This window comes from Paramisgurnus dabryanus, chromosome 4 (assembly GCF_030506205.2).
Source record: "Paramisgurnus dabryanus chromosome 4, PD_genome_1.1, whole genome shotgun sequence".
Lineage (NCBI taxonomy): Eukaryota > Metazoa > Chordata > Actinopteri > Cypriniformes > Cobitidae > Paramisgurnus > Paramisgurnus dabryanus.
The window spans coordinates 39,904,106-39,930,117 of record NC_133340.1 but is presented as its reverse complement, the minus strand read 5'-3'; the positions used below and the strand labels follow the sequence as shown (position 1 = coordinate 39,930,117).

The window sequence follows — 26,012 nt, the reverse complement described above, 5'->3', positions numbered from 1 at the left end:
AACTTTTATAAACTTGTTTTCTGTGGCTGCATAATATGCTTATTTCTAATAAAATAAGTCCTTATCGGAACCCCACAGCAAAATCCCCAGAGTTTAAGGGTTTATATTTTTTAGATGTACAGTAAAAGAATTCTTTAAGATGTAAAATAAATCTCTGGTGTCCCCAGTGTGTATACTCTGGGGTATACATTTTAGCTCGAAATACCCCACAAATAATTTATTATAGCATGTTAAAATGACCACTTTGTAGGTGCATGCAAAAATCCCTTAATCCCTATTTAACTGTAGTCAGTTGCTAAGCTGTGGCAACGTGTAGTAAGCCTTAATATTTATGTAAATAAAAAAACACTTTCTAAAAAAATACTACAGTTTAGAATAGTAAATACTAAAGTCCTCTTTTTCATTTTTTGCATTGACACTTTAATATATATAAACTATATAGCATGGTACAAAAGTAAGATTATTGATTTCTTATAAAAATGACCAGTAGGTGGGTACATTGTACTAAACATTAACACTGAGTACCAAGTGCAAAATCTCAAGTCTGTATTACGTAACACTTCCCATCCAAAAACAAATAATAAAATAATTAAATCCTATATATACAATAATAATTCAGCTTGTGTAACTGACAGTGGAATACTATTTGGAAACAAAGTAATAAAAAATTATTTTAATTTTTGTATCTTTTAATACATTATAAAGTTGTAGATTGTTTAGACTTTACAGTATGGGCAAAAATCATTGTTTGTACAAAATACTTTGTGTATAACATACAAAGAATACTTTGGGGCAGTACTGTCCAGAACTAGAAGTGGGCTTATCCTAGTCCAAGACTAAACAATTTATCTCTTTGTTTTGTCTTAAGATGCACACCAGTATTGTTTTTTTTTAAAGGTTTGTCTGTAAAAACTACTTAAATATAATCCAAAAATTAAAAAGGCCTTATCTAAACCCTGTCTGGGAAACCCTTTAAGTGACAACATTATATTTTCACAGGTACGGTAGTATTATACTGTAAAGGTATAGTAATAAATAAGGTAACAAAATTGTATAGTAAACTAAAAACAAAACCAATCAAACACAATACTCGTAAACATTAAGCAGATGAACTTATATCCATATTAGTGCAATCAACTTCTATGCCTTTGAGGTTTTGACAGAAATGATTTTTTGTATAATATCTGTAAATTATTGGAATATGGAAAATTTTTGAAATATCAGCCCATGCCAAAGTATGTACAGGTATCTTTAGCTTATGACCAGAATGACATCTAGTTGACCTTGTTGGTAGAAGCTAATGCTAAGCGAAGTTTCTGATGGAAAGCTGGGATGCGTTCTTGGTGTAAAGGCCAGTCGAGGATACAGCGAGGTTTTAACATGCCACGCCGTAGATGTAAAGAACGGTTTAGACTGTAATCCTCTACATCTTGCAGAAAAATCAGAATCAGCGAGTCACGATTGTCCTCCATTACCTGGTGAAGAGCATGATGAGCTTTGAATCTGCATAAGTAAGAGAAAGTTATTCTTCAATCAGAAAAGTAAGTTTTCATATTTATTTTCTTAAAAAACCCAAAAGTCCTGGCTAAAGTGCATTTCAGTTAGTCGCAAACAGGGAAGCATGTTTTTGCGAACATATGAGGTGTTATCTGAATTTAGAATCTGAATAAAGAACTGAAACTGGACTCACTGTCAATTTAAATGGTGGTGACCATGTTGCAACTAACCAGCGACATTTGCATTTGCAACAGGGCATTCAAAGTGCTATTTTTGTATACACCTCTTTATTTTCTTGGCACAATATTCTACCAGTTCAGCTCCAGAAACTACATTTAAGTATTTAGTGAATTACATAAAAAAAATACTTACTGCCTGCACCAAGGATCCCTTAGAAGCATTTCTGTAATAACAAAAATTATCTTTTTGGCCCGTCCCATATTTTCAACAATAGTGTCAAGATGAGAAAAGCCAGGTGTTGCATCTCGGTCTTCAAGAAAAAAATTAAAATGTTCATCCTCCAGGGGGAGCAAACTTCGTTCCACCCACGGCTTGTCGTCGGCAGAATGTATGATATAAGCATCATACAGGTATCTAGCTTCAGTAATAGTTTTATCCTTAAGTACACGGTTTACCATTATGCTCCAGAAGAACTGAATTCTCCATCCCTGGAAGTGTAGCAGGAAAGCCGTAAATAACAGCGTCAACACTGCGGTACTACTGAAAATATACAGCGCCTTAAAAGGCGTCATATCCTTGCAAGAGAGTGGGTCAAACGCCATGACAGAGCGGTTGAAATACCCGTTCGGTGTGTTGCAGAGGTAACTTCTTGGGAATCCGGGAACGCTAGCGTTGGTGGAGTTGAGCCACTCGGAGAACCACAGGATACTCTCACAGGTGCAGTCAAAGGGGTTGCGGTCCATCTGAAGTTCTGTCAGGTTGGACAGCGGCACGCCAAATGTGAAGCGCTGGACAGAGGTTATGAGGTTCTTTTGAAGATGCAAATAGCGTAAAGACGTCAGGTCATCGAATACAGAGGCACGCAGCTGATTCAAAAGATTACCACGGAGACTAAGCTCACGCAGCTCGGACAAACCACGCAAAGCATTAAGTGGAAGCTCATCTAGGCCGTTGTAGTCCAGATCTAGATAAGACAGTTTGGTAACGTCCTCGAGAAACAAAACTGCACCACCAGGGTTGGCTGTCTTCCACAACCTTGCCAAGTTGTTATGCTGCATCTTTAGCACTTTCAGATGATACAATCCTTTGAGTAAGCCAGCATTGATGTTCGCAATATTGTTATTACTGAGATCTAGAAAGGTGAGGTTGACCAGGGGCCTGAATGGAGAGGCTTCTAAATCTAAGGTCCCTCTAAGTGCTCGACCTAGCATTAGAGTCCTCAATGTAGGGACATGGATGAATGATGTATTGGTAAGACAAATACTTTGATGGTTTAAAGAAAAGTCAATCTCTATTACATTAGAAAGCCCCTCCAGCTCATTCCCTTTCAATTGCTGAAAAATATAATTGTGGCCAAGCAGGAGTTTTGTGAGGTTGCCCAAGTTCCCAAAAGCTCTAGGACCCAGCCTTGAAATATCCATGCTTGTAAGATTCAGTGTCTGAAGTGGAGACTCTTTCAGAGAAGCAAAAGTTTTATTTGTGATTATTTTTAACCCTGTGCTGCTCCCACTCAGGTCCAGCGTCTTCAGGTTAGCAAGTCCGGAAAACATATTATCCGTTATCTCTCGGAAGGCAGTATTTGACATCCACAGATGCTCCAGCTGGACTAGATGTTGGAAGCAGAAGTCGTCAATTACTGGATAAGGCGACGTACGGCCCTTAATCAGTGCTTTTTGAAGGTTAAGTTGCCTCAGGTTTCCAAGGCCACTAAAGGTGTCCTTAGTTAGGTGTTTAAGGGAGTTGTGCTCCAGGGATAAAAACTTCAGTCTGGGAAACCAATGAAAGGTTCCATCGGCAATCTTTGTCATCGCGTTATTGGAAAGATCGAGCACAGTGATGTTAGTCTTGTCTAGGCCTCGGAAGGTGGTGTTTGTGAGTACTAACTGAAGTGTGTTTTGAAGAGAAAGGTTTTTCAAGGATGTGCCAGCAAGTTCTTGACAAAAACTGGGGATAAACTCTGGGCTGAGCTTGCTGCCATCCAGGACCAAGTCAGATAGTCCAACAATAGCCTGGAAACAGCCATTCTCGACCTGATATTATTAAAAAAATAGGTTGGTTAGATCGCAAGTGGTAGAGCTAAGTTCAAGAAAATTTTATTTATACAATGGCATGATGCTTTCTTCATAAGTTTTATCTAGTTCAGACTTTGAAGTTGTTAAAAGCATTTTAGGTGTCTGTTAGAAAAGGGTCATATTGTACACTTACATGACATTTATGCATTTGGCAGACACATTTATCCAAAGCGACTTACAGTGCCTTAAAATGTATATATTGTATCAGTATGTGTGTTCTCGGGGTTCAACCCCATGACCTTTTGTCCGGCTAACACGCTCTACACTGAGCTACGGGAGCACTTGTTATACTGGCTTATAATTTGTACTTTGGTACTTATACTTTATACATCAGCATCAAGGTGGTTCTGCCAAATCAGGTTTTTTATGTTGACGTTAAAACGTCACCAATCATAAAACCAACTGCATCATCATCAAAACACGGTTCAGGGTTCAGCTTTGTAAGCACACAAGTCTATACAGTCCTGAACAAGTTCCAGGAAAGATAAGAGTGGTTGTGAGTAAACACATAATAGGGCAAACTCTCGTAGGAGTTATTTTAGTTTGCTGATATTCAATCATTTAACTTTAAGTAACCTGACACGTGACATATTTTGTTCCTCTTACCTTTTTAAGAGGCAGGGACGAAAGTATCAGAACCCGAAATTCGGATGAATTACTGAGGAATTGGAAGTCGTCCTTTTGCAGTACAGAAATCTCATTTCCTGTAAGAACAAGAGTTACCAGGTGCGGCAGCTGAAGTTTTGTTCCCAGTTTTGCAGATTTCAGTTTGTTTCGAGACACATCCAACCATGACAAATCCTAAATAGAGAGGACATGTTAATACCCATCAGGACTGACTCATTGAGTGCATTTACATGCACAGAATAAGCGGATAACTATTAAAAATCTGCTTATTATAGAAAACAGTTTTCATGCGTTTACATGCAAATCAATAAGCCGGCTATGCAGTCAAATGCGTTTACATGGGACTTGGAGAATTATCAGTTTTCTGGCAGGCAGTGACGTCACCGCCTATAGTACAAATAGTCGATCAAAAAGCCGACGGCATATCTGTCTTAAGCTATATTGTTGTATCTCTTCTCGTGTCTCCAGAACCTGTAAATGTAACACAAGCTTCTATTTTAACAGTTTCTCTGCCAACTGCTTTAGTCGAGCGGAGACTGTTATGCATTACTTTGCACTTACGTTTATCTTTCATACGCGGAGACATGCGCACATGGACAAAACCGTGAGAAAGCCGGTTAAGGTGTTTACATGCCACGCGAAATCGGCGTAATGAGCAAAAAACTACCTGTGCCGATCGGTTTTTGCTTACACCGATTATGGGCTTTCTCCGATTAAAGAAAACCGTTTTACGCGTTTACATGACCCAACGTGTTATCAGTTTATTAAGCATAATCGGCGTAAGACTGTGCATGTAAACGCACTCATTGTTTTATTGGCACAGTTTACAAACCAGTTATAGGTACAACATACAGTACTGTGCAGAAGTCTTAGGCCACCATTAGATTTGTTGCTTTTGCAATGGTACAGTGACCATATATAATTATTTCTCAGTCTCTTTATTAGAATACAACTAGAAAACACTGTACATTAATTAATGCAGTATTAAAAAAAACCTTGAGCAATGGCAGGAACCTGTAGGCTCTCTTAACTCTTTCCCCGCCATTGAAGATTTAACTCGTCAATTATGAGAAAACTCTTCACTGCCAAAGATGAGTATTTCTGGCTTTCCGCAATACCGCTATTATCTACCTGTTGGTGCTCTTCCGCAACTTAACCTAACCCGAAAGTTTCACCCTAAGGCAGTATATCCCAATCCTAGTCCTCGAGCACCCCCTTCCAGAAAGTTTTAGATGTCTCCTTATTTAAAACACCAAATCAGGTGTGTTAAATAAGGAGAGATCTGAAACATTCTGGGAGGGGGTGCTCGAGGACTAGGATTGGGAAACACTTCCCTAGGGAAAACAGCTGTATATCCATGTACGTTTTGAGGATCACTCTGGAATTATATTCGCAATATATATTGCAAAATTTTGTGTTTTTGAAGAAAAGTGATAAAAAGAACTAATGATGAAGGATGAAACGTTTTTTTTTTAAGTAGAGGGTCTGCTCTTTTTCTTGCTGGATGGCAACTTCTTTTTAAAACGCTTGTGGGGAAAGAATTAAAGGGATATTTAGGACTGTGGAAGTTTGAGCGAGAGGGGGAGTAGGCAGGAGTGATGATGTTACTGTGCGCCAAGGTCGAAGTTCTGCAAACTAAGTGCTCTTCCGCCATACAATGTAGTTCTCATTTTTATCTGCTTAAAAAATCGCCACATTTTATTTTGTCCCACCATACTTACTTGTGTAACTACTCATGTAACAGTCTTTATATAGGCAAAACATGAAAGGTTTTGGTGGCTTCTAATTTCATCCCTGTTTGGATCCTAAGGAATGAATGGGGCTAGGCTAAATGCTAATGCATTCACGACGCGCTGTACAAAGATTAAGTGCACGCATTGAAAAAAAGATAGATATTTATTAATTTGTCTAAGTTGAGGTAAGAACATTGTAAAATATTGAAAAACAGTGGTGTTTTCCTTTAAGCCACTAAACTTGGACACTTTATGCCCAATAATATAATTAAATTCTGCTAAAAGCATAACACATGTCTGCACTAAGCAAATATTAGCACTAGTCTAGATAGCACCACACAGCACATGCAAAGTTTGCAAACTAAAACGTTTAACAATAATGACACCTGAAATGTTTAATTATTGTGTGTTTATATGTACCTTCAGAACTGAGAAGGGCTCTCCCTTGAGCTTCAATCTGTTGTCAGATAGGTCGAGCTGGATCAAATGAGAGCAGCTTTTCAGGTCTTTCTCGCTCAATAAATAAACTTCATTGTGTTGGACGTGAAGGCTTTGCAGGCGTGGCAAAGAAAAACAAAGATCATCTGCTATGGCAGTTAGAGAGTTGTAGCTGGCATCAATGTGCACCAGATCAGTGTACAAACGTAGGGAAGACAGAGTCTTTAGTTTATTGTGGGACACATCCAATGTGCTGATATTTCTGGGCAGGTTTGTTGGAACCGCATCCAGATTCATATGACTACAGTCTGCTTTGCCGTTTTCAACCGTACATGTTGACTTGTGTGGTGATGCTTTGGCTGCACAGTAGCCATGAAAGCAAGTGCAGAAAAGCATCACCGATATGAGCTTTATCTGTTCCATATATTTTTCCTTGCTACTGTAAAAGACACAAGAACATTGTTAACATTATTTAATTTTACACTTGTGCAATTGGTAGACGCTTTATACAAATGTACAGTTGAGGAACAGGGAAGCATTTAATACATGGAATGTAAACTAAGCAGTATAGCCAGTAAAACAAGGAAAACCAGGACAAGTTGTCACAGGATATGTTAACAGTTCGTTTCAAGTTTAAGATACCAACCAGGATTAGCTGCTTCTAGACCATTGTTTTTCACTTAAATATTTTTCCTCTGATTTTAGGGTTTAGTTATGTTTAGGGTTGGGTTTGGGGTGTGTTTAGGTCTTATTTACAAAATATTTGCCCTTGGGTCAACAAAATGTGTTGCCCTGAGGACATCTCTCACTTGGCAAAATCAAGTAGAGCGGGTATAACTGTAAATTTAATAAAATTGTAATATTATCATAGTGTTGCATTAACCTTTGGGTTACGCTATAAACAGTTAAATGCTTTTAAGTAGGTTAGCAACAGGTTACCATGTTGACAGCTTGCAGTGGGACAAAATACCAATAATATTTTATCTGGGCAATAATAACCATGGAAATGTTGCCTTTTTGCAGCCAGAAATGTAAGGTAGTCTATGTGCATAAACAGAAACTTGCTTTCAAAAATAAACCTACACTAAAAACTGACTATATCATTCGTATAACATTTTAGTATCATTTCTAACACGAAAATATAATAACTGTTTAGACTAGTTTGCAATACGCTAACCCTATGAAAAGCACTGCAGTAAAAATTAAGACGTAGCAGTGATCATTACCATGTGGACGACGTCACTTACTTGAAATGTGGAGATGTATCCTAATATGTCCCACGTTTATATCACAAATGTCATTCCTGCATAGCGGTTCATTAGTGAAGCAACTCAAGTCTCTTGTTTGGTCATATAAAGTTTGCATGGGGGAATTAAAACGTGCGAAAGGAACAATTCCTCTTTCTTAAAAATGAAACAAACAAGAGGCGGATCCTTCTCACGCAGACGTGTCTTATATCAAATAATATCTTCACTGGGCTACATTCAGAGTGGTCAAGGTCAAATACTAGACTAAATTTTTTATTACATAGGCTATCTCCAATTATTTGCCTGCATGCACATTTGAGAATTTACATGTTATGACATCTGCAACCGAATGTGGTAATAATTTCTTTAGCGCAAATACTGAGATTAAGAAAAAACAAAAGACTTCCTCATATGCTCACATGAAAGCGCAAAAAAATCATATCACTTCCGCTATTTTAATATTAATTTGTCCTCAACATTTTGATTGATATAAAAAGAGGAAATAGGTAAAATGCGAGGGGCTCCCCCTCTTTTTTCCCTACTCCTTGCTGCAGATGTGTTATTCAAGAAGTTTAAAACTATACATCATTTCCCATTTTTAACAACATTTATTAGCTACTATCGAAGAATATATATATATATATATATATATATATATATATATATATATATATATATATATATATATATATATATATATATATATATATATATATATATATATATATATATATATATATATATATATATATGCTTTGTTGTTTATATTTTGTTTTTAGACCAAGTAAGGTTAATGAATTCACATGTCATTCCAAAAATGTCCAGCTGGGGGCGCCTCATATTTCAAGAAAATCTTTGCTGGTTAAGAGCTGTTGAGGCCCTTTAAAAAGTTTTTATAGACCAGAGGTCCTCAATCTTTTTTAGGTCAATGACCCCTTAATTAATAAAGAGGAGGAGCAAGGACCCCCAGTACATTCACAGTCCCAATACATACACCCCTAGTACTTTGTATATCAAAATAAGACTTTGAATGGATTTGCATTTATTGTAATGGTGAAATATATTACAAATATATAAAAAAATTTTGTATAAATACTGTTTCCATACTTCATAACATTTAATATGGGTACCTTCATTTAAATCAAGTTTTTATCATTTCTGTTATTAGCCTGTTTATGCATTTTTGTTTGATGCCTATTTATTTATTTTTTTAAATGTCATAGTCATTCAAATATGTATATGAAATAATTGAATATAGTACAATTTCTAGCTAATGTGAATGTATAAACATGAATTAAATAATTCTGTAATGGAATAATGTGAGTTAATATTCTGAATTATGTTAATATTCTGATTATATTTGTGACCTTGTCTGTGAAATCCAATCTAATTATGAGATTACAGTAGGCGTTTCAAAGTTTCATGTCTGTCATCCGTTTCATATCCGGTTATATTTTCACAGAATTTTCTTTACAATATGTAGGATGATTTTATATAGATTACAGTAAATCACAAAAACGACTTTAGCTGGGATTTTCAAAGGTTTCATTTATGAATGTGTCACCAAATATACATGCCATAAAAAGCTTCAACGTGTAGATTCTTAGCTAATATAATCCATGAGAAGAAATTACAGTTTCAGTAGGCCAGGCATTTCACTTTAAGATATGGTTGCACCACAAACTATTTTAGTTAAATGTGAACTTTAACATGACAATGAAAGTCTGGTGTCAGAGTTCTGCAGGACTTTTCTGAAGACTGCATTTAGATTCAGATGTATGCTGTTGCCCAGCAACTGCATCAGGAAGTGAAAGCGCACCTGGAATCTGATGACTCACTTGGCGAACAGCAGGTTACTGTGCTCAGCATCTGTATTTGTGTGTAGGATTTGGACTTGAAACAGAACACCTGTTATAGTCTTTATTTCAACAGCATTTAAAACATCCAAATATATAGATATTTAAATAAAATATGTTATTAAATAGATGTCAGAAACCCTTAAGAACTAGAACTACTGTATTGGTTTATGTCTGCATCTCTAATGCACATGCCATATATCTCTTTCTAATGCACTGTCAATGCCCTACAGGTATTTATGAGTGTGCATGTGCATGTCCTTTCATTGTCAGCAATTATTCGCTCCACACAAGCAATCAATGTTCTGTGTGTGTGAATCTAACCGCTGGCTGTTTTGCTGACACGGTTAAAAGTAGCATGCTATTCTCACAAATAGTTACTGCAGGCAATCCATCATTTCAGGCACCCACACACAGACTCTAATGCGAGCTCTATGATTCTGAATAGATCAGCGGTAGGTAATGCCTGAACCATTAGAGATTTTGCATAATTTATGGTTTGCATAAATTTGAATGTAAGTTTGCTGAAGTGGAAGTAACAGAATGTGAAGTTGCAAACTTATATTATTTTTCTCTGAAAATAAAAGTCCATGAAAGAAGGTTACACCATTTTTAGCAGATAAATGAAAATAAAATAAAAAATGCATATTGTGCATTTACAGTGGGCCTTACATTCCTACAGTATGTAGGCTACACTGTAACAAATGTACTGTTGCACTTAAACTTTTAAGTTTAAACAACTTTAATAAACAAGTCATTTCAACTTTCTTGACTAGTGAGGAGTTGGTATAAATAATAAAAAAGAAAGTTAAATGGCTTACTTATTGCAACTTTATTTTTATAATTAATACCCACTTAAATGAAAAAGTCACAAAATTTCAAGAATAAAATCACAGGTTTACTTTTTTCCGAGAGCTTAAAAAAAGGAATTTGTACAGTATAGGCTAAATAACCTCTAACCTTCACCTTAGCTGTTCAACTTACCATCATCTGTCTAGCAGGAAACTACTCTTTTGTCTCCTGCTTTTTGTGCCCTCTCAACAATATCTTTCACATTGTTATTCCCATGCATTCTTTCAAAGGTTAACTGAAAGCCACGACCCCTAATTGACCTTTGACACCAGTTGCTCTTTTGTACATTATACTATGTATGCTTTGTGCATACTGTATAGCCTACATCACCTGTATGTATGCTTTGTCTGTATATTTTATAATACTTTACATGCTCTGTACATCAGTCTGCATATATAAGGGACCAAACAGTCTAAGATTTTGCATGCTGGGTCAGAGGACAGCCAGCCTGACCTCAACTCTCTCGTGAACATGCGTGCAGCCAAGTTTAAAATATAAAAGTTACAAAAAGCCATCGCATTACCTCGAAAGACTTTGAATAACTGATAAAGTCATACTGTACTATATAACTAAACGGTTAGTAAAATATGGGCAATTTTTTATTTAGGGGTAAACTATTCCTTTAAGTCTGTAAACTATACATTAGAATAGTATGTATACTATTTATTTGGAGTGTATACATCAATCACTATATAATTTAGTCAGTATAGTGTACCATAAAAATGGCTGCATGGGTTATTTTTGACCCATAAATACTGGACAGAACACATGCTGGGTTAAAAATGACCCCATGCTGGGTCAAAAATTAACCAACCATGCAACCATGGAGTATAATAACCCAGCAGTTGGGTTAAAACAACCCAGCATTTGGTCAATTTAAACCCAGCGGTGTATTCTGTCCAATATTTACCCATTATGGGTCAAAAATAACCCAGCCATTTTTATAATGCAGTAATCATCACCAATTATAAAGTTTGACCCATTTGGGACATTGGCAGAGGTTTGACATGCTCTTACTCTTTTTTGAGTTGCTTAAAACATATGGCTAATATCCGTAATGTGTAAATCCATAAGGAATTATTTTATCATTGGAGGCAATGAATTGGATTTTTGCTTCCAGCTGCAGACTGTTGCGCTCAGCGCTAGAGATTACCAGGTGATGAAAACCGCTTGCAATACATTTATAAAGCCATACAAAAGCAAATGAAGTAACAATCTGTCAGATCAGAGTAAATGTTGTGAGAAAGTCACTATAACACATCTGCTCCATGAAAATAATAGATAAAGGTGACTAAAAGCATTTTTTTTTCAGTTTTAGTTTTATTTGCAGCATTTTGTCTGCATGACAATACAGTACCGTTCAAGTGTATATATGCTAAAGTGGAGAAGTTTGATTTCTGTATAAAACAAATGACTGTAAACCATACTCCAGGAACAAAAGCAGTACCTCCATGCCATCTATCTATAAAAAATAGCTTGTTTTTGGTTTTAAAAGTTGCATTCAGGTTTAGACTGGGTTATAGGTAATACATTTTATTATACTGTATAGATAATAGGTAATACATTTTATTATAGTTCATTTGATTCATCACTCATCACATTCATCAGCGTTTTATTTGATATTTTTTCTTTGGAGAGGAGGCTTCTGCCCTAACAGTCTTACTGATCTTACAGTGTTGCTATATCAGCATCTATCAGTACAAAACCCTGCATTGCACTGTAGTACACACAGCCTAAACTGTAAAAGTTGTCAGAGAAAGAGAGAGAGAGAAAGAGAGAGAGGGAGGAATTAGAAAGAGGGAGATCAGCTGTACATCTTCTCATTCACACACTACATACTGTATGAAGAAACTCAGACTCAACTTTATTGTCCCTTTTAGGGAAACTAAAATTGCATACTGTAGGACATTTATTGTGTGTGTGTGTGTGTGTGTGTGTGTGTGTGCACGTTTTATGTCTATTCATCCTGTTGGAATAACCACAGAAGGAGGTTGCCGAATCAGTGTACGTTTGAGAAAGCGAGAGAGTGGAAGTGGGTGCGTAATAAGGTTTCAGGACACGCTGTAGCTGGATTTGGATTGTAGTGAAACTCTGGACAAGGTAAGATCTTTGTTTGTTTGCTAGCATGCATTTTTGCATCATGATTTCCTAGACTTGTGCTGATGTCTTATATGTGTGCTTGTGTAATTTCATCCTACGTTTATGCAAAATGCCAAAAAAAGTATGTTGCTGTTATGTGTAGACATCTGTCCCTCTCTCCATATATTATTATATAAAGATATGTCTGTCTATCTATATATCTGTTTGTCTGTATATGTGGGAGAAAAGCCTATATTGTTACTGTAATATTACATGCAGTACCAAGCCTGCTATCTTGTTCGCCAACAAAACATAGTGTTTGGAGGTCAGCTTACTCCATTGTATGCCTACTTATGTTTGTTTGTGTGTGTGATTGTTATTGTTATGCTGCAACGTACAGAATGCATCAAAAAAGCACTCTGGGTTACTCACAGACAATTCAATTGAAATCTTCCAGTACAACAATAGAGCTAAAATAGATGCTTAGACAAGACCGAATTTATAGCGAGCCACCAATAACTGAAAACATCTCAGCATACTATCAATCACCTGCTGAAATGACTTTTAATTGAATGCCAGACACGGCAGACATTCGTGTATGGACCATAAAACCCTCATCGCTTTATATGTGAATAATTGGTAGAGTCTGTGCTTTGTGATTGTACAACAATAGCTCATGGATCTTTTTCACATTAGCAGGCTGCAGTACAGTCCAATCCAATCGCTGACTCAGCCACACACACATAATGTGCCCCTCGGGGTAGCAGGGCATCAATACTACACCCGGATCAGCAGCATAGCTCAGCACAGAACAGAGTGGAGTGGGAACACAGTCTCTAATACAACACAAAACAGCAAGAACAACATTAAACTATACAGAAAACATTTCAGCGAAGGCATTCTGGATGGTGTAAATCTTCACAAATGATTCGGTGAAATATGCTGACCCCATAAGACCCTGAAGCATTCTTAACATGAGTATAATCACTGTTTCCTTGTACGGCATGTAAACAAAGTCTTTTTAAGTACATGGGATGAGCGAAGCCATTAGGTTAAGCCGTTTAAGTAAGTCATCACTCCTCACTCATAACGCTTGCTCTTTAAAAAATAAAATTGCCTTAGGTAGAGGAAGTTGAACAGCCTGGTTGTCCCTTCCAGGAAATACCAGTTTGTTTGGAATGTGTGGGAAGGAATTCTTTGGTTCATTCTTGGCATTTTTGTTCTACTTGACTCGGATCTGGGGAAAACATATCCGTCCTTAATCCATTTTTGGATATGATAGAGTGAATATGATCTTTTAAGTGTGATTGAATCTTATAGGGTTGCTACCAAAGAAGGGCAAGAAACAGCTGTGTCTATCAGCTTTAGGTAAAGATATCTTTCATTATTACGACGATTGTGAGAACACTTAGTTGGAAAGCACGTTGAGATTTCTGCACTCAATAATATATTTGATTTCTATTGTTTTCTTCCAATAGGTTGCTGGACAGTGGCGGCTCGTGACTGCTCATCCGAGGGGCGCAAATCAAAATATGTGTTGCTCGTGTTTTCAAAATATGTTTGTTGCATCATGTGAACCATGTGCATCACGTGTTTTATCAAAATAAGTGCCTGCTGCAGACGCGTTAAAACCGTTTATGATAAAAGCGACGCTCACGTTTACAAAATACATGCAAGACACTCCCTTAACAATAAACTCTGATTACGTATGAGATTATGTGAGTATCTGGCAAATGCGAGCTTCTCTTTTATCATAAACCCTTTAGACGCGTCTGCAGCAGGCACTTATTATGACAAAACACGTGATGCACACATGATCTCTCGACGCACAAAACACATATTTTGAAATTAAGAACCACACACATGACGGGCTGCATACATGTTGTGACAAACTTCGCATCGAGCGTCCTCGAAAAAAGAAGTCACCGGCTGCCACTGTTGCTTGAATTGATTGAGCTATTACCTAATTACTAACCAATGAAAAATTGTGTCACTTGAGGAATGTCTCTGCCTTCTCTTCCTTTTCCTGACCCCACTTTGCTAAATAGGACGTATTTGAATCAACATCTTTGGAACATTTCTCCTGGAACTTCTATTGAACAAACATTCGGTCCATTAACTACCCCTAAAATCAGATGAAATTGATCGATGAGAATGTTGAATGTCTCACCCAACGCTTTGACGTAAAGCTTAACGTCTGGTTCACTGGAGGAGACAATCTTGCCAATCAGCTAAAATCTAATAGAAATGTGGTTCTGACTAAGAGGACCGCTGAACAAATGATTCATTTAAAACTGTAATGATAAGCCTTTTGTGTAATATGTGTGTGAAACAGAAGAGAGATAAGATAAATCTCACAGCCATGCAAATCAGACAATGCTATACTACAGCAGAAATCGTGTATCATTTTGTGTGTGTATGTGTGAGATTGGGCATTGGTGTATTTACATCCATATTGCAGTGTAGCAATCCTGTCAGCATCATCAACATATGCCAGTGTGCCTCAGAGCCAATCTAAAGCATTTATTGCTTTAAACTTCAACCCGTATATTTTGTCTCTGTTTGAATTTAAAATTGCTGAGTTATTTCAAACTAACTTTACCTGCAATATTGTACCCGACAGCCTAAATTAAATTATCTTTATTAATAGCTTATTAATGGGTAGTGAGACAGTTTGACCACGGCTCATTTTTGTACTTGCTCAGTAATTATTTTACAGATTGCTATTTAAATATATTGATATAAATCTCTCTCTCTCTCTCTCTCTCTCTCTCTCTCTCTCTCTCTCTCTCTCTCTCTCTCTCTCTCTCTCTCTCTCTCTCTCTCTCTCTCTCTCTCTCTCTCTCTCTCTCTCTCTCTCTCTCTCTCTCGCTCTCTCTCTGTCTCTGTCTGAGTGTGTGGGTGCTAGCTGTTATAAAAATGGGGGAGAGATGCTGATTGCTAAGTGCTTCTGAGAGCGTCTCTGTTTATATTCTTATTGTGCAGAGGTGGCTTTGATGTCTACATTGTGAGTGAGGAATGGCACTGTTAGTCTGTGAATCACATTCTAGCACAGCAGGCCATCTACTGAACCATTTTATGTCACCAATTTTAAGGCGGGGTGCATGATTTCTGAAAGCCAATGTTGACATTTGATATCACTAAACAAACACGCCCCTACCCCAATAGAATCGGGACTTTTTGATAGACCCGCCCCACACATATGCAAACCCAGGCAACGATGTTGGTTAGTAGACACGCCCCTTAATGCTGATTGGCTACAAGTGTGTTTTGGTAGTCAGCCTCGACTCCCTTTTCCAAAGTGTTTTTCAAAAATCATGCATTCCATATATTTCATATACTGTAGCAATAAGGCCTGTTTTTAGGGTTTGGTATTTGTTACATTGTTGGGACAAAATGTATAACAGAACAGCCAACAGGGAAATTACTTAATGAAAATATAGAGGGCCCTTTCTTGCACCCAGCACAATTGACTTTGTCAGTGACGCATGTATCATTCGTATTTTGCACCGACGCACAGCGGGTTTTTTCCCTCCACAGACGCACGTCGGCAAACTAGGGAATGAACTTGCGCTTCCTGGGCGGTTCAGCGCAAAAAAGGAGGCGTGTTCCGGCGCAAAACCATCCCGTTTCAAAAAACAATTGCGCCACTGACCACAAAAAACTAGTCTAAAGTCAGTGGCGCGTTGCGCGTTGTCCATTATGCTATTTTAAGGGCACATGCTTGACCATAATGTATAGCTTGCACAACGCACACACATTTTGCTTATCTAATCTACAAAGATGCAACAGTTATTTTTGCAAATCATAAATTGTTACACTTAAAAATATTAACACATGAGATAAGGGAAATCATTGTGGTGAGCATTGTGGTGATAGTTTTTATTTATTTTGTGTGGCTGCGTTAAATTAGTATCATGCAAATAACGATTAAAATATTTTCATAAGTTTGTTGTGTGGCTGTATTACGTTTATTTTAAGTAAATAATAATTAAAATGTTTTCATAAGAAACCTTAAGTGAACTTGATTGTAAGTGTACTTTGGGGTTGGACTGCTTGCGTTTCTTGGCTTTCAGCGGTGAGGGTGGACGCAGCGATGTCCTCTGCTGGCGTCAGGTCCTGTGTAGAGGCGGATCCACCTCCCGTTACACGGCGTGCCCGATTTATGCTGGCAAGCTTGGGATTCCCCCGTCTCCTGAAATCATTGTAGCGCTTGGCGCAACGTCCTGGGGATGCCAGCTGATGAGACAATTGTGGCTATTTCCTCCCACGCCTGTTTAACCGACGCTGATTTGGGCGGGGGTTTCCCATCCCCATACAAAACAACTTCTCTGTCTTTGACTGCTCTTACAAGAATGTCGGTCTCCTCGGCTGTAAACCGCTCCTGCCGTGCGCCTGGTAAATCCGTCATAATAATAGCAACCCGCCATGGAACTTGCGCACTTGCGTTTAAAGGGAATGTTGGATGACGTTCTGATTGGTTTATTTGAAGTTACGCCCAAACCACACCCATGAATAATGAACCTACTTCAGACCAACCCCTTATTGATTTGCGCCTGGCGCAAGAGTTATTTCTCCCGCCGGGAAAATAGAAACAGCGCCCAAGATCCGCCCACAAAGTCACTTGCGCTTTGCTCTTAGCACTTGCGTCTCAGATCGTTAAAATAGGGCCCTAAATGTCTCATTATACATTTTTCAAAGATGATCACTAATACAAAATGTGAGTGATAAAGGCCTTGCCATGCTACAAAAGCATTTGTGTCCATTATTGTATAATAATGGGAATATTTTCCTTTCCCCCATTCTTTGAAGGATATGATGCAGATGCTAACCATGACAGAATCACACCTCTCTTCTCACTTCTGCTCTTCTCCACTCCCCCTTTCCGCTTTTCTGAAGTTCTCTCTCAATCTTTTCCCTGAGGTTTCTTTCTCACTTCATATACAGACATAACAACCTCTCTCTCTCTCTCTCTCTCTCTCTCTCTCTCTCTCTCTCTCTCTCTCTCTCTCTCTCTCAATTTCAATTTCAATTTCAATTTAAAGAACTTTATTGGCATGATTGTGTCACTTACAATATTGCCAAAGCATTATACATAAAACAAGAAACATACAATAACACAATATTAACAAACATTAAGGTGCAATTAAGCTAAGGTGCTGGGTGATGGATGAAGTACTACTGCAAATAAAATAAAATAGAATCAGAGGATATTTACAATATAAAGTAGACTTTGAAATATAAGCATTGGAAGTATACAAATGTACATTTATGGAGGCAGATGAGAGGTAAAATAAAAATACTGTACAAGATCAGGGCTGTAGATTATTTCTGATGGTGTGTAACTGATAAATGAATTTAGCAGCAACTGATGGGTGTCTGTCTTCCCCCAGTAACATCTTCATTTGATCTGAATCTGAAGAGTTATGAAACTCTGGTATGAGCTTTGAGATTTTGTCAAAGTGTTTTTCTCTAAGCTCTTTATATTTACCACAGTAAAGGAGAAAGTGTGTCTCTGTCTCGATCTCACCACTGTCACAATGGACACAGATTCGCTCTTCTTTTGGGAGCCATGTTTGTCTATGTCGGCCTTTCTCTATTGCCAGACTGTGATCACTGAGTCTGTATTTAGTGAGGATTCGTCTCTGCTTTACATCTCTAACAGTGGAGAGATATTCTGACAGACTGTATTTTCTGTTTAGTGCCCGATAACATTCTAGTTTGCTTTGGTTTTTACTTTCATTATCCCAATGATCCAAATATAAAGTTTGACTTTCTTTAATGATTTGGTTTATTGTGGTTTGTTTGCGTTCATTAGTGCTGGTCTGGAGTTTTAGAGCCAGACCAGCTCTCTCTCTCTCTCTCTCTCTCTCTCTCTCTCTCTCTCTTTCTCTCTCTCTCTCCCCCTCTCTCCCCCACTTTCTCAGTATCAGGCAATGAATGTATCACATATTTAGATTGCTTTCGAGAGTGTCTTGTGAGGTTTGAAGTAGATGGTTAAATATAACCGTGTGTGGTGTGTGTGTGTGGTCAGACTCTGACTCTAATCTCAGGCCTTGAGGTCTGTACAGTGGCTGAGAATGTGTGTGTGTTTCTGAGGGCAGTTATGTAACGCTGGAAGCAGACTTTAGGGTCTGAGGAATTATTTGTCTAGATTCAGATGATTTCAAATGCACAATATCAGAACACAAAACAGCTATTGTAAATGTGGAATACATCAGCTGGTTTATTTGTTATATAATATAAAAGTATATATTACACATGTTTAAGAGAATGAGAAAGATATTATTGTACATTCTGTTTAGAACATTCTTCTAATTTCTACTACTAGACATTCTCAAGTTTATAATGTGTCATAAGAAATATTTCATAAAGCTCACTCAGACCTAACCACTGGTAGGATGTAGTGTGATCATGTGCTTACAAAGTAAAGAAATGAAAACATTGTGCAATAAAATCTCAATGATTAAAACACACCCGAGCTGAGCCTTTATAAAAAGAATGTTCATTCTGTTAATACATGATCAATATCGAGTTAATTCTGCTTGAATGCAGTGCCAATAACATGATAGATGTTAGAAATGAAGGGGATGGAGAAAGAAACAAAGAAATGCACCAAACACGGGCATGCAGAGTGATACATACAGTCCAACACTGCAAAAAATTACTTTCTTACCTAGTATTTTTTTATATTATCTTGTTTTCAGTAAAAATATCTAAAAATTCTTAAATTAAGATGTATTTTCTTGAAGAGCAAAATGACCTAGGAAAATAAGTCTAGTTTTTAGACAATAAATATAAAATTTAAGCAAATTAGTGCTTAAATCAAGCAAAAAAATCTGCCAATGGAATAAGAAAATTTTTCTTTAATAAGTTTACTTTTTTCATGAACACTTAATTCAAGAAATATTTTCTTATTCCATTGGCAGATTTTTTCTGCTTGTTTTAAGCATAAATTCGCTTAAATTGTATTTGTTTTGTCTAAAAACTAGACTTATTTTCCTAGGTCATTTTGCTCATCAAGAAAATGCATCTTAATTTAAGAATTTGTAGATATTTTTACTGAAAACAAGACAAAAATACTAAGTAGAAAGTCATTTTTTGCAGTGCAGTGCTTTTATATTAAAAATAAAGCTACAAAAAAAATCCTGCCTTGTTTTCAACCCATGGTTGGGTAGGAGGGACAAACCCAAATACTGGATAACTTATGTCCATATTTGACCCAAACATGGTTTGAAACAACCCAATATTAAAGGCGACATATCAGGAAAATCTGACTTTTTCCATATTTAAGCGCTATAATTGGGTCCCCAGTGCTTCTATCAACCTAGAAAATGTGAAAAAGATCAATCCAGTAATTTCGTTTTGGTAAACCATTTTTTGCAAGCATGTGAAAAAATAGGTCATTGAAATTTGGCTCCCCTTGTGATGTTAGAAGGGGATAATACCACCCCTTAATCTGCATTTTCCAACCACGGCACTGCCATTTAATGCAGAGATCAGCTCATTTGCATTTTAAAGGACACACCCAAAGTGACACATTTCTGCTCACACCTACAAAGTTGAAATTTAAACATGTTATAATAAATTATCTGGATGGTATTTGAACTTCACAAACATACTCTGGGGACACCAAAGATTTATTTGACATTTAAAAAAAAGTCTTGAAAATGTCACCTTTAAAGGGTTGTGACACTGGACTTTGAGCATGTGAATATTTTTCAGGCGTTGCTGCAAATATTGGCAGGAAGTGATATGTCCATCTTTTCTTTTCAGTAGAGTGAAAGGTCATGCCATGACATACCAGTTTTCTACTTGTCACATGTGTCCACATACTACGAATTCACAGAGTTCCCCAGACTTGAACTTGGTACGCAGCGAAATATCTTTGCACAAGCTTGCCTTTCCAGTCCGAAGCATGTGCATGGGTATGAATGGAAGTCCGAAGTACGAAAAGTGTAGTGTGACCGCCCCTTTATAGGCTAAAACAAGACAGGTTTAAGATTGTTAACCCTACCATGGGCTAAAAAACAATGTCCAGTAACAAGATCCACTTTGTTAAAAAAAGATCCATTAAGATTATTTGGTTATTTGACTAAATTTCCAACTTTACCACGTGTTAAAGCTTTAAACTTTTTTAAATCAGGTTAATTAGCATTTTTCAGATGCTTTCATCCCAAATGACTTACAATGCATTACAATCTATACATTGTATCAATGCATGTGGTTCCTGGGATCAAACCCATGACCTGTACCATCTGAGCTACAGGAATACTGTATTTATTATTCCCTGTAGTTTTTGCTTAGACATGTAGAAACTATATAAACACCATAATTGATGGTTTATTGGATGAACGTTGTACAGCTGAACATCTCAATCTGTTTAAGTAATCACAAGTACAGTCGTATCCAAAAAGTTTGGGCACCCTGACAATTTCCATGATTTTCATTTATAAATATTTGGGTGTTTGGATCAGCAATTTCCAATCCGAACAATAAATCTCATTTCACCACTGAAATATAACTGTGCCATTCAGTTATTTGATAATCAAAATGAAATTGCTGATCCAAACAAATATTTTAAAATGAAAATCATGGAAATCGTAAGGGGTGCCCAAACTTTTGCATATGGCTGTGTACTGTACCAAGACTAAGAACATCTCATTCTCATTGCTCTCAACATCAAAGGTGAGTCGAAGAGCTCTCGAACCTATTAATTACTACTTTCCCAAAAATGACCTCATGCTGGAATGTTCCTGTCTGGAAAGCTAAGCAGGCAGTGATACATTATCAAGCACAGGGAATGCGGCGCTTTCTAGAAGCAGAGCACATGTGAACAGTAGCTGGAGATAAGGTGTTATTTTTTCCTGTGTGTTTCATCACAAATGCGGTGTGTGTCTAAAGAAAGCATGCAGAGTGCGTTTTGTGGTATTTTTGGTACTCACATGTGAGATAATTAAAGTGCAGGGCGTGACGTCATGATTGGTGGGCTGTGATATGTGTCACCCTGTATGCGTATTTGTCTATTCATGTGTATGCGATTTCAGCAACACTCAGGGTGTGTACTGTGTGTCTGGATCTAAGTGAGGAAAACCAGCATAGCTTGGTTTTAACCCAGCTACCAATCAGGGTGGCAAGAATTTGACTTTCTGAGTAGCTCATAAAAATGTCTGTGTTTGTTTTTAGTCAAATGACTAGACAAGTGTAGGCTTTAAACTTGTTTTAATGTGATAAACACAATTTTGTACAAAAATTAAACACCATTTCATTCATTATAAATTAGAAAACAAATTGTCACTGTTCATTTTTATGAATGTTTATGTTCCTTTCCAACATCTTTGATCAATAAATGAGCGATGCTTGAATTTTTGAATGTCACCAACTTTTGCTTTCAGGTTGAATGAGCTAAAATCCCTACGGATCACCACTTTGAAAACAAGTTTAAGAGTTTATATTGAACATAGACATTAAAAACTTGTGTGTATCACTACTGCACCTTTATTATAATTTATATTTAAATAAAAATGCAGTGGAAGCTGGCGTTTTGTTAAATTACAAACAGACATTTGTAGACCTTCAACCATTAGGTTATCGCCTGTTTAAGTGTTATTTAAGAACGTTTATCTATAGGCTTTACTTATGGAGTGGTTTGTCGCTGATCCCTTTATTATAACCACATACAATCACCCTTGCAGTCCACTCCCTCAGGGTCCCAAGTGTTGATGACTGGGCTCTCAAAAACGTCCCCTCAATGTCATAGCGATTTTCCAGTCCAGATAACCAAGAGCTCTGGCTAGCTTCTGAGACTAGACGCATACACAATGTCACTCACCTGCGCACACACACACGCACCCACACAGTTATTTTCTATTGCAAAGGTCAGCTATGAGTGAAGAGATTTATATTTGGACATCTTTGATCTGTAGTTGGTAAAGGTGATACTGATGTGTGGTGTTCACAGCAGCAGTGCAGTGAGGCATTTGTGACTGAACTGAAATTTGTGCTAGTAAATACACTGTCTGACTGGTACTCCATCTCTATATATCATCTCCACTAGTGTCTCTCCAAATCAGAAATACAGTATATAGATTGCTTGGTATATGGGTTAAATCTCTAACAACAGGATTTCTCAGGATAAATCAGATTAAAGTAACATGTAACAACTGGTTAGGGGTCAGATTCAGAGTAATATCTTACCTGTAAGACAGCACATTGAGGTCTCGAAATGTGAAGAGAGATGTCACAATTACTGTGCTGACAGATGAATATGATCAGAATAAATGTGTCATTTTAAACACAAACAAGGTATTTGGTGCATATGAGAAGAATGTTTATTTTATTATGAGAGCAGATAACCCAAATTAATGCGATTCTGCTCTCGGTTTCAGAATTCCAACAGACGATGACTAAAGTTCCTCTGTGGAAAAACAGAAAAACACATTTTAATATTGCATGAAAGCATGGCATGCAGCCATAATCAAGCCTTTCTTAATGCTCACATGTCTCAATGACTGCCAGATTACTGTATTTTAGTGTACAACATATATATTAAATACATTTTTTGTACTTTATCACTTGTATGAGGTAAAAAGCAATATTTTGTGTGCTAAATAAGCAATCTAAGATAACAATGAGAGTCATTTTTGTCATTTATTGTTTTCTACATAAAATCATATATGTATAGAACAGTCTGTAAAAATATTACTTTGATATATTTAATATTGAGTGAGTAAGACCATGACAATGATTGAAATCAAACTTAGATGCTTCTAATCTTCTAATTAGATTGAGATTTAGCCTGGATTTCAGAGCGGGTTCAAATTTTCCTAGGAACCATCAACTTTGCACTGCTAGAGCAATACCAACTGAGCTACATGAACTGTATATGGATTATGTATTGTTATGTTACTTTATAATTATATATTGGCAAACATAAACGCCTCTCATCATACAACCTCTATGCATTATAGAATAACACAATTCCACTACAGCTGCTCTATACATGTATTTAAACTGCAAATCTTGATGTCTAATTCCGATTTGTTGCTTGTATCCGGGTCTTCTATTTTTTGAAGACCCGCTTACATCATCTTTTAAAATCGACTCGTATCCGATAGCTGCATTTACACTAAACACTTGGCGAAACAATTCAAGGTAGACATACTGACCCGGCACAGCTTAAGCCACAGAGGAAATAAAATTTTACGATATGCAGGGGCAAAATGATTATAAATATTATACACTCACCTAAAGGATTATTAGGAACACCTGTTAAATTTCTCATTATTGCAATAATCTAATCAACCAATCACATGGTAGTTGCTTCAATTAATTTAGGGGTATGGTCTTGGTCAAGACAATCTTTTGAACTCCAAACTGAATGTCAGAATGGAAAAGAAAGTTGATTTAAGCAATTTTGAGCGTGACATGGTTGTTGGTGATGCTAGAGGTCAGAGGAGAATGGGCGGACTGATTCAAGCTGATAGAAGAGCAACTTTGACTGAAATAACCACTCGTTAAAACCGAGGTATGCAGCAAAGCATTTGTGAAGCCACAACACGGACAACCTTGAGGCGGATGGGCTACAACAGCAGAAGACCCCACTGTGTACCACTCATTTTCATCTTCAACTAGAAAAAAGAGGCTACAATTTGCACGAGCTCACCAAAATTGGACAGTTGAAGACTGGAAAAATATTGCCTGGTCTGATGAGTCTTAATTTCAGAATTTGGCGTAAACAGAATGAGAACATGTATCCATCATGCCTTGTTACCACTGTGCAGGCTGCTGGTGGTGGTGTAATGGAGTGGGGGATGTTTTCTTGGCACATTTTAGGCCCCTTAATGCCAATTGGGCATCGTTTAAATGCCACAGCCTACCTGAGCATTGTTTCTGACCATGTCCATCTCTTTATGACCACCATGTACCCATCCTCTGATGGCTTCTTCCAGCAGGATAATGCACCATGTCACAAAGATTGAATCATTTCAAGTTGGTTTCTTGAACATGACAATGAGTTCACTGTACTAAAATGGCCCCCACAGTCACCAGATCTCAACCCAATAGAGCATCTTTGGGATGTGGTGGAACGGGAGCTTCATGCCCTTGATGTGCATCCCACAAATCTCCATCAACTGCAAGATGCTATCCTATCAATATGGGCCAACATTTCTAAAGAATGCTTTCAGCACCTTGTTGAATCAATGCCACGTAGAATTAAGGCAGTTCTGAAGGCGAAAGGGGGTCAAACACAGTATTAGTATGGTGTTCCTAATAATCCTTTAGGTGAGTGTATATGCATGTATCCGATTCATATCCGTTTTATTTCCACATATTAATAAGGCCTAAAATAAATAGGAGAATATCGGAATCTTTACGCATTCTCCTGCTTACGAGTTCGTGGGTCATATCCGATCTGTGCTACATGAGGAATGAAAATCGGAATTTAGTCATTAAGTAACTTACAACATGCATTGTTTATGCAGCCTTATAATGACATACTTTCTTATAAAGCCCCTATGCTTTTATGTCAGTTTTCTTTTTATTTTATTTCAATGTCTGTCTGGATTAGTCAATTGTTATACAGTATGTATGTGAGTGCTGCTGTACCGTATTTTTGTGCGGTTCAACTTGTAAGCAACCTGCCTGTGCTCCTGAATAGCTCAGTGGTAGAGCATTGTGTTAGCTGAGCATGGGTTTGATCCCAGGGAACACACATACTGATATAAATATATACCTTGTAATGCACTGTAGGTTGCTTTGAATAAAAGCGTATGCCAAATGTAAAGGAAAATGAAAATTCTGTCATCATTTATTCACTTTGATATTGTTATAAACCTGTATTTATTTATTTTTTTCTGATTAACCTTAAGGAAAATATTTTTAGACAATGTTTGTAAACAAACCGATCATGAGCCCCATTTACTTCCATAGTAGGGAAAAGAAAACTATGAAAGTGAATGGGGCTCATTGGATTACCCAACGTTGGATTACCCAGATGTTTTCATTAACAAAGTTTTTTCTTTATGATGGTTTTAGGATGAAGTTTGAAACGGTTTTAAATTAAAATATTTTGATAATAAAATAAATGTCTTTTGAAAGAAATTTTTAAATATCATAATTTTGCTAAAGCTCTTACAAATAAGAAGACTGGTCTTTAATATTCACTGGAGTATAAAGTGTGGCAAAAAGCCCTTGTCCTCCTCTATCTTTTACACACTGCATTTCTTTAAAAGACTGGCAAAGCGTTGGCTGTGATGTAAAGGTCATTTCAATTATCAGAGATGCCTTTCAGTTTTACAGCACCATGCTCTGACTTTGTACATTTAATTTAATATAGGCATATCACTTTAATATAACATCTTATTAGTGCAGTGGTTTTGCCCTTGAGTGTCAGAAGTGACCTCAGCATCTCCCATCCTGCATGAGGCC

At 37.1% G+C, this 26,012-nt stretch overlaps 1 protein-coding gene and 1 long non-coding RNA gene across 6 annotated transcripts in view; both read right to left on the bottom strand.

Annotated features, from left to right (window-relative positions):
- LOC135735893 (uncharacterized) overlaps positions 1-26,012 on the bottom strand; it is a 226,346-nt gene that overhangs the window by 29,568 nt on the left and 170,766 nt on the right. The window lies entirely within an intron of this gene.
- On the bottom strand, positions 882-8,062 carry tlr3 (toll-like receptor 3). 2 transcript variants are annotated; one of them, XM_065254550.2, is made up of 5 exons: positions 7,795-8,062; positions 6,530-6,983; positions 4,356-4,550; positions 1,870-3,707; positions 882-1,503 (listed from the first exon to the last, which is right to left on the bottom strand). In XM_065254550.2, exons 2-5 carry the CDS (start codon positions 6,968-6,970, stop codon positions 1,275-1,277), a joined length of 2,703 nt encoding a protein of 900 aa, XP_065110622.1. In that variant the 5' UTR covers positions 6,971-6,983; positions 7,795-8,062; the 3' UTR covers positions 882-1,274. The 2 variants fall into 2 exon arrangements, with proteins under 2 accessions (XP_065110622.1, XP_065110621.1); XM_065254549.2 differs by having other exon boundaries at positions 6,530-6,986; positions 7,795-8,061.

What these genes read in the sequence shown, in the direction of transcription:
- tlr3 (XM_065254550.2), bottom strand. Translation starts at nt 6,970, where the DNA reads ATGGAACAGATAAAGCTCATATCGGTGATGCTTTTCTGCACTTGCTTT. An exon ending in CGTCCCTGCCTCTTAAAAAG is followed by an intron (nt 3,708 to 4,355) that starts GTAAGAGGAACA and finishes TAATAATATCAG; the next exon opens with GTCGAGAATGGCTGTTTCCA. An exon ending in AGGGATCCTTGGTGCAGGCA is followed by an intron (nt 1,504 to 1,869) that starts GTAAGTATTTTT and finishes TTACTTATGCAG; the next exon opens with ATTCAAAGCTCATCATGCTC.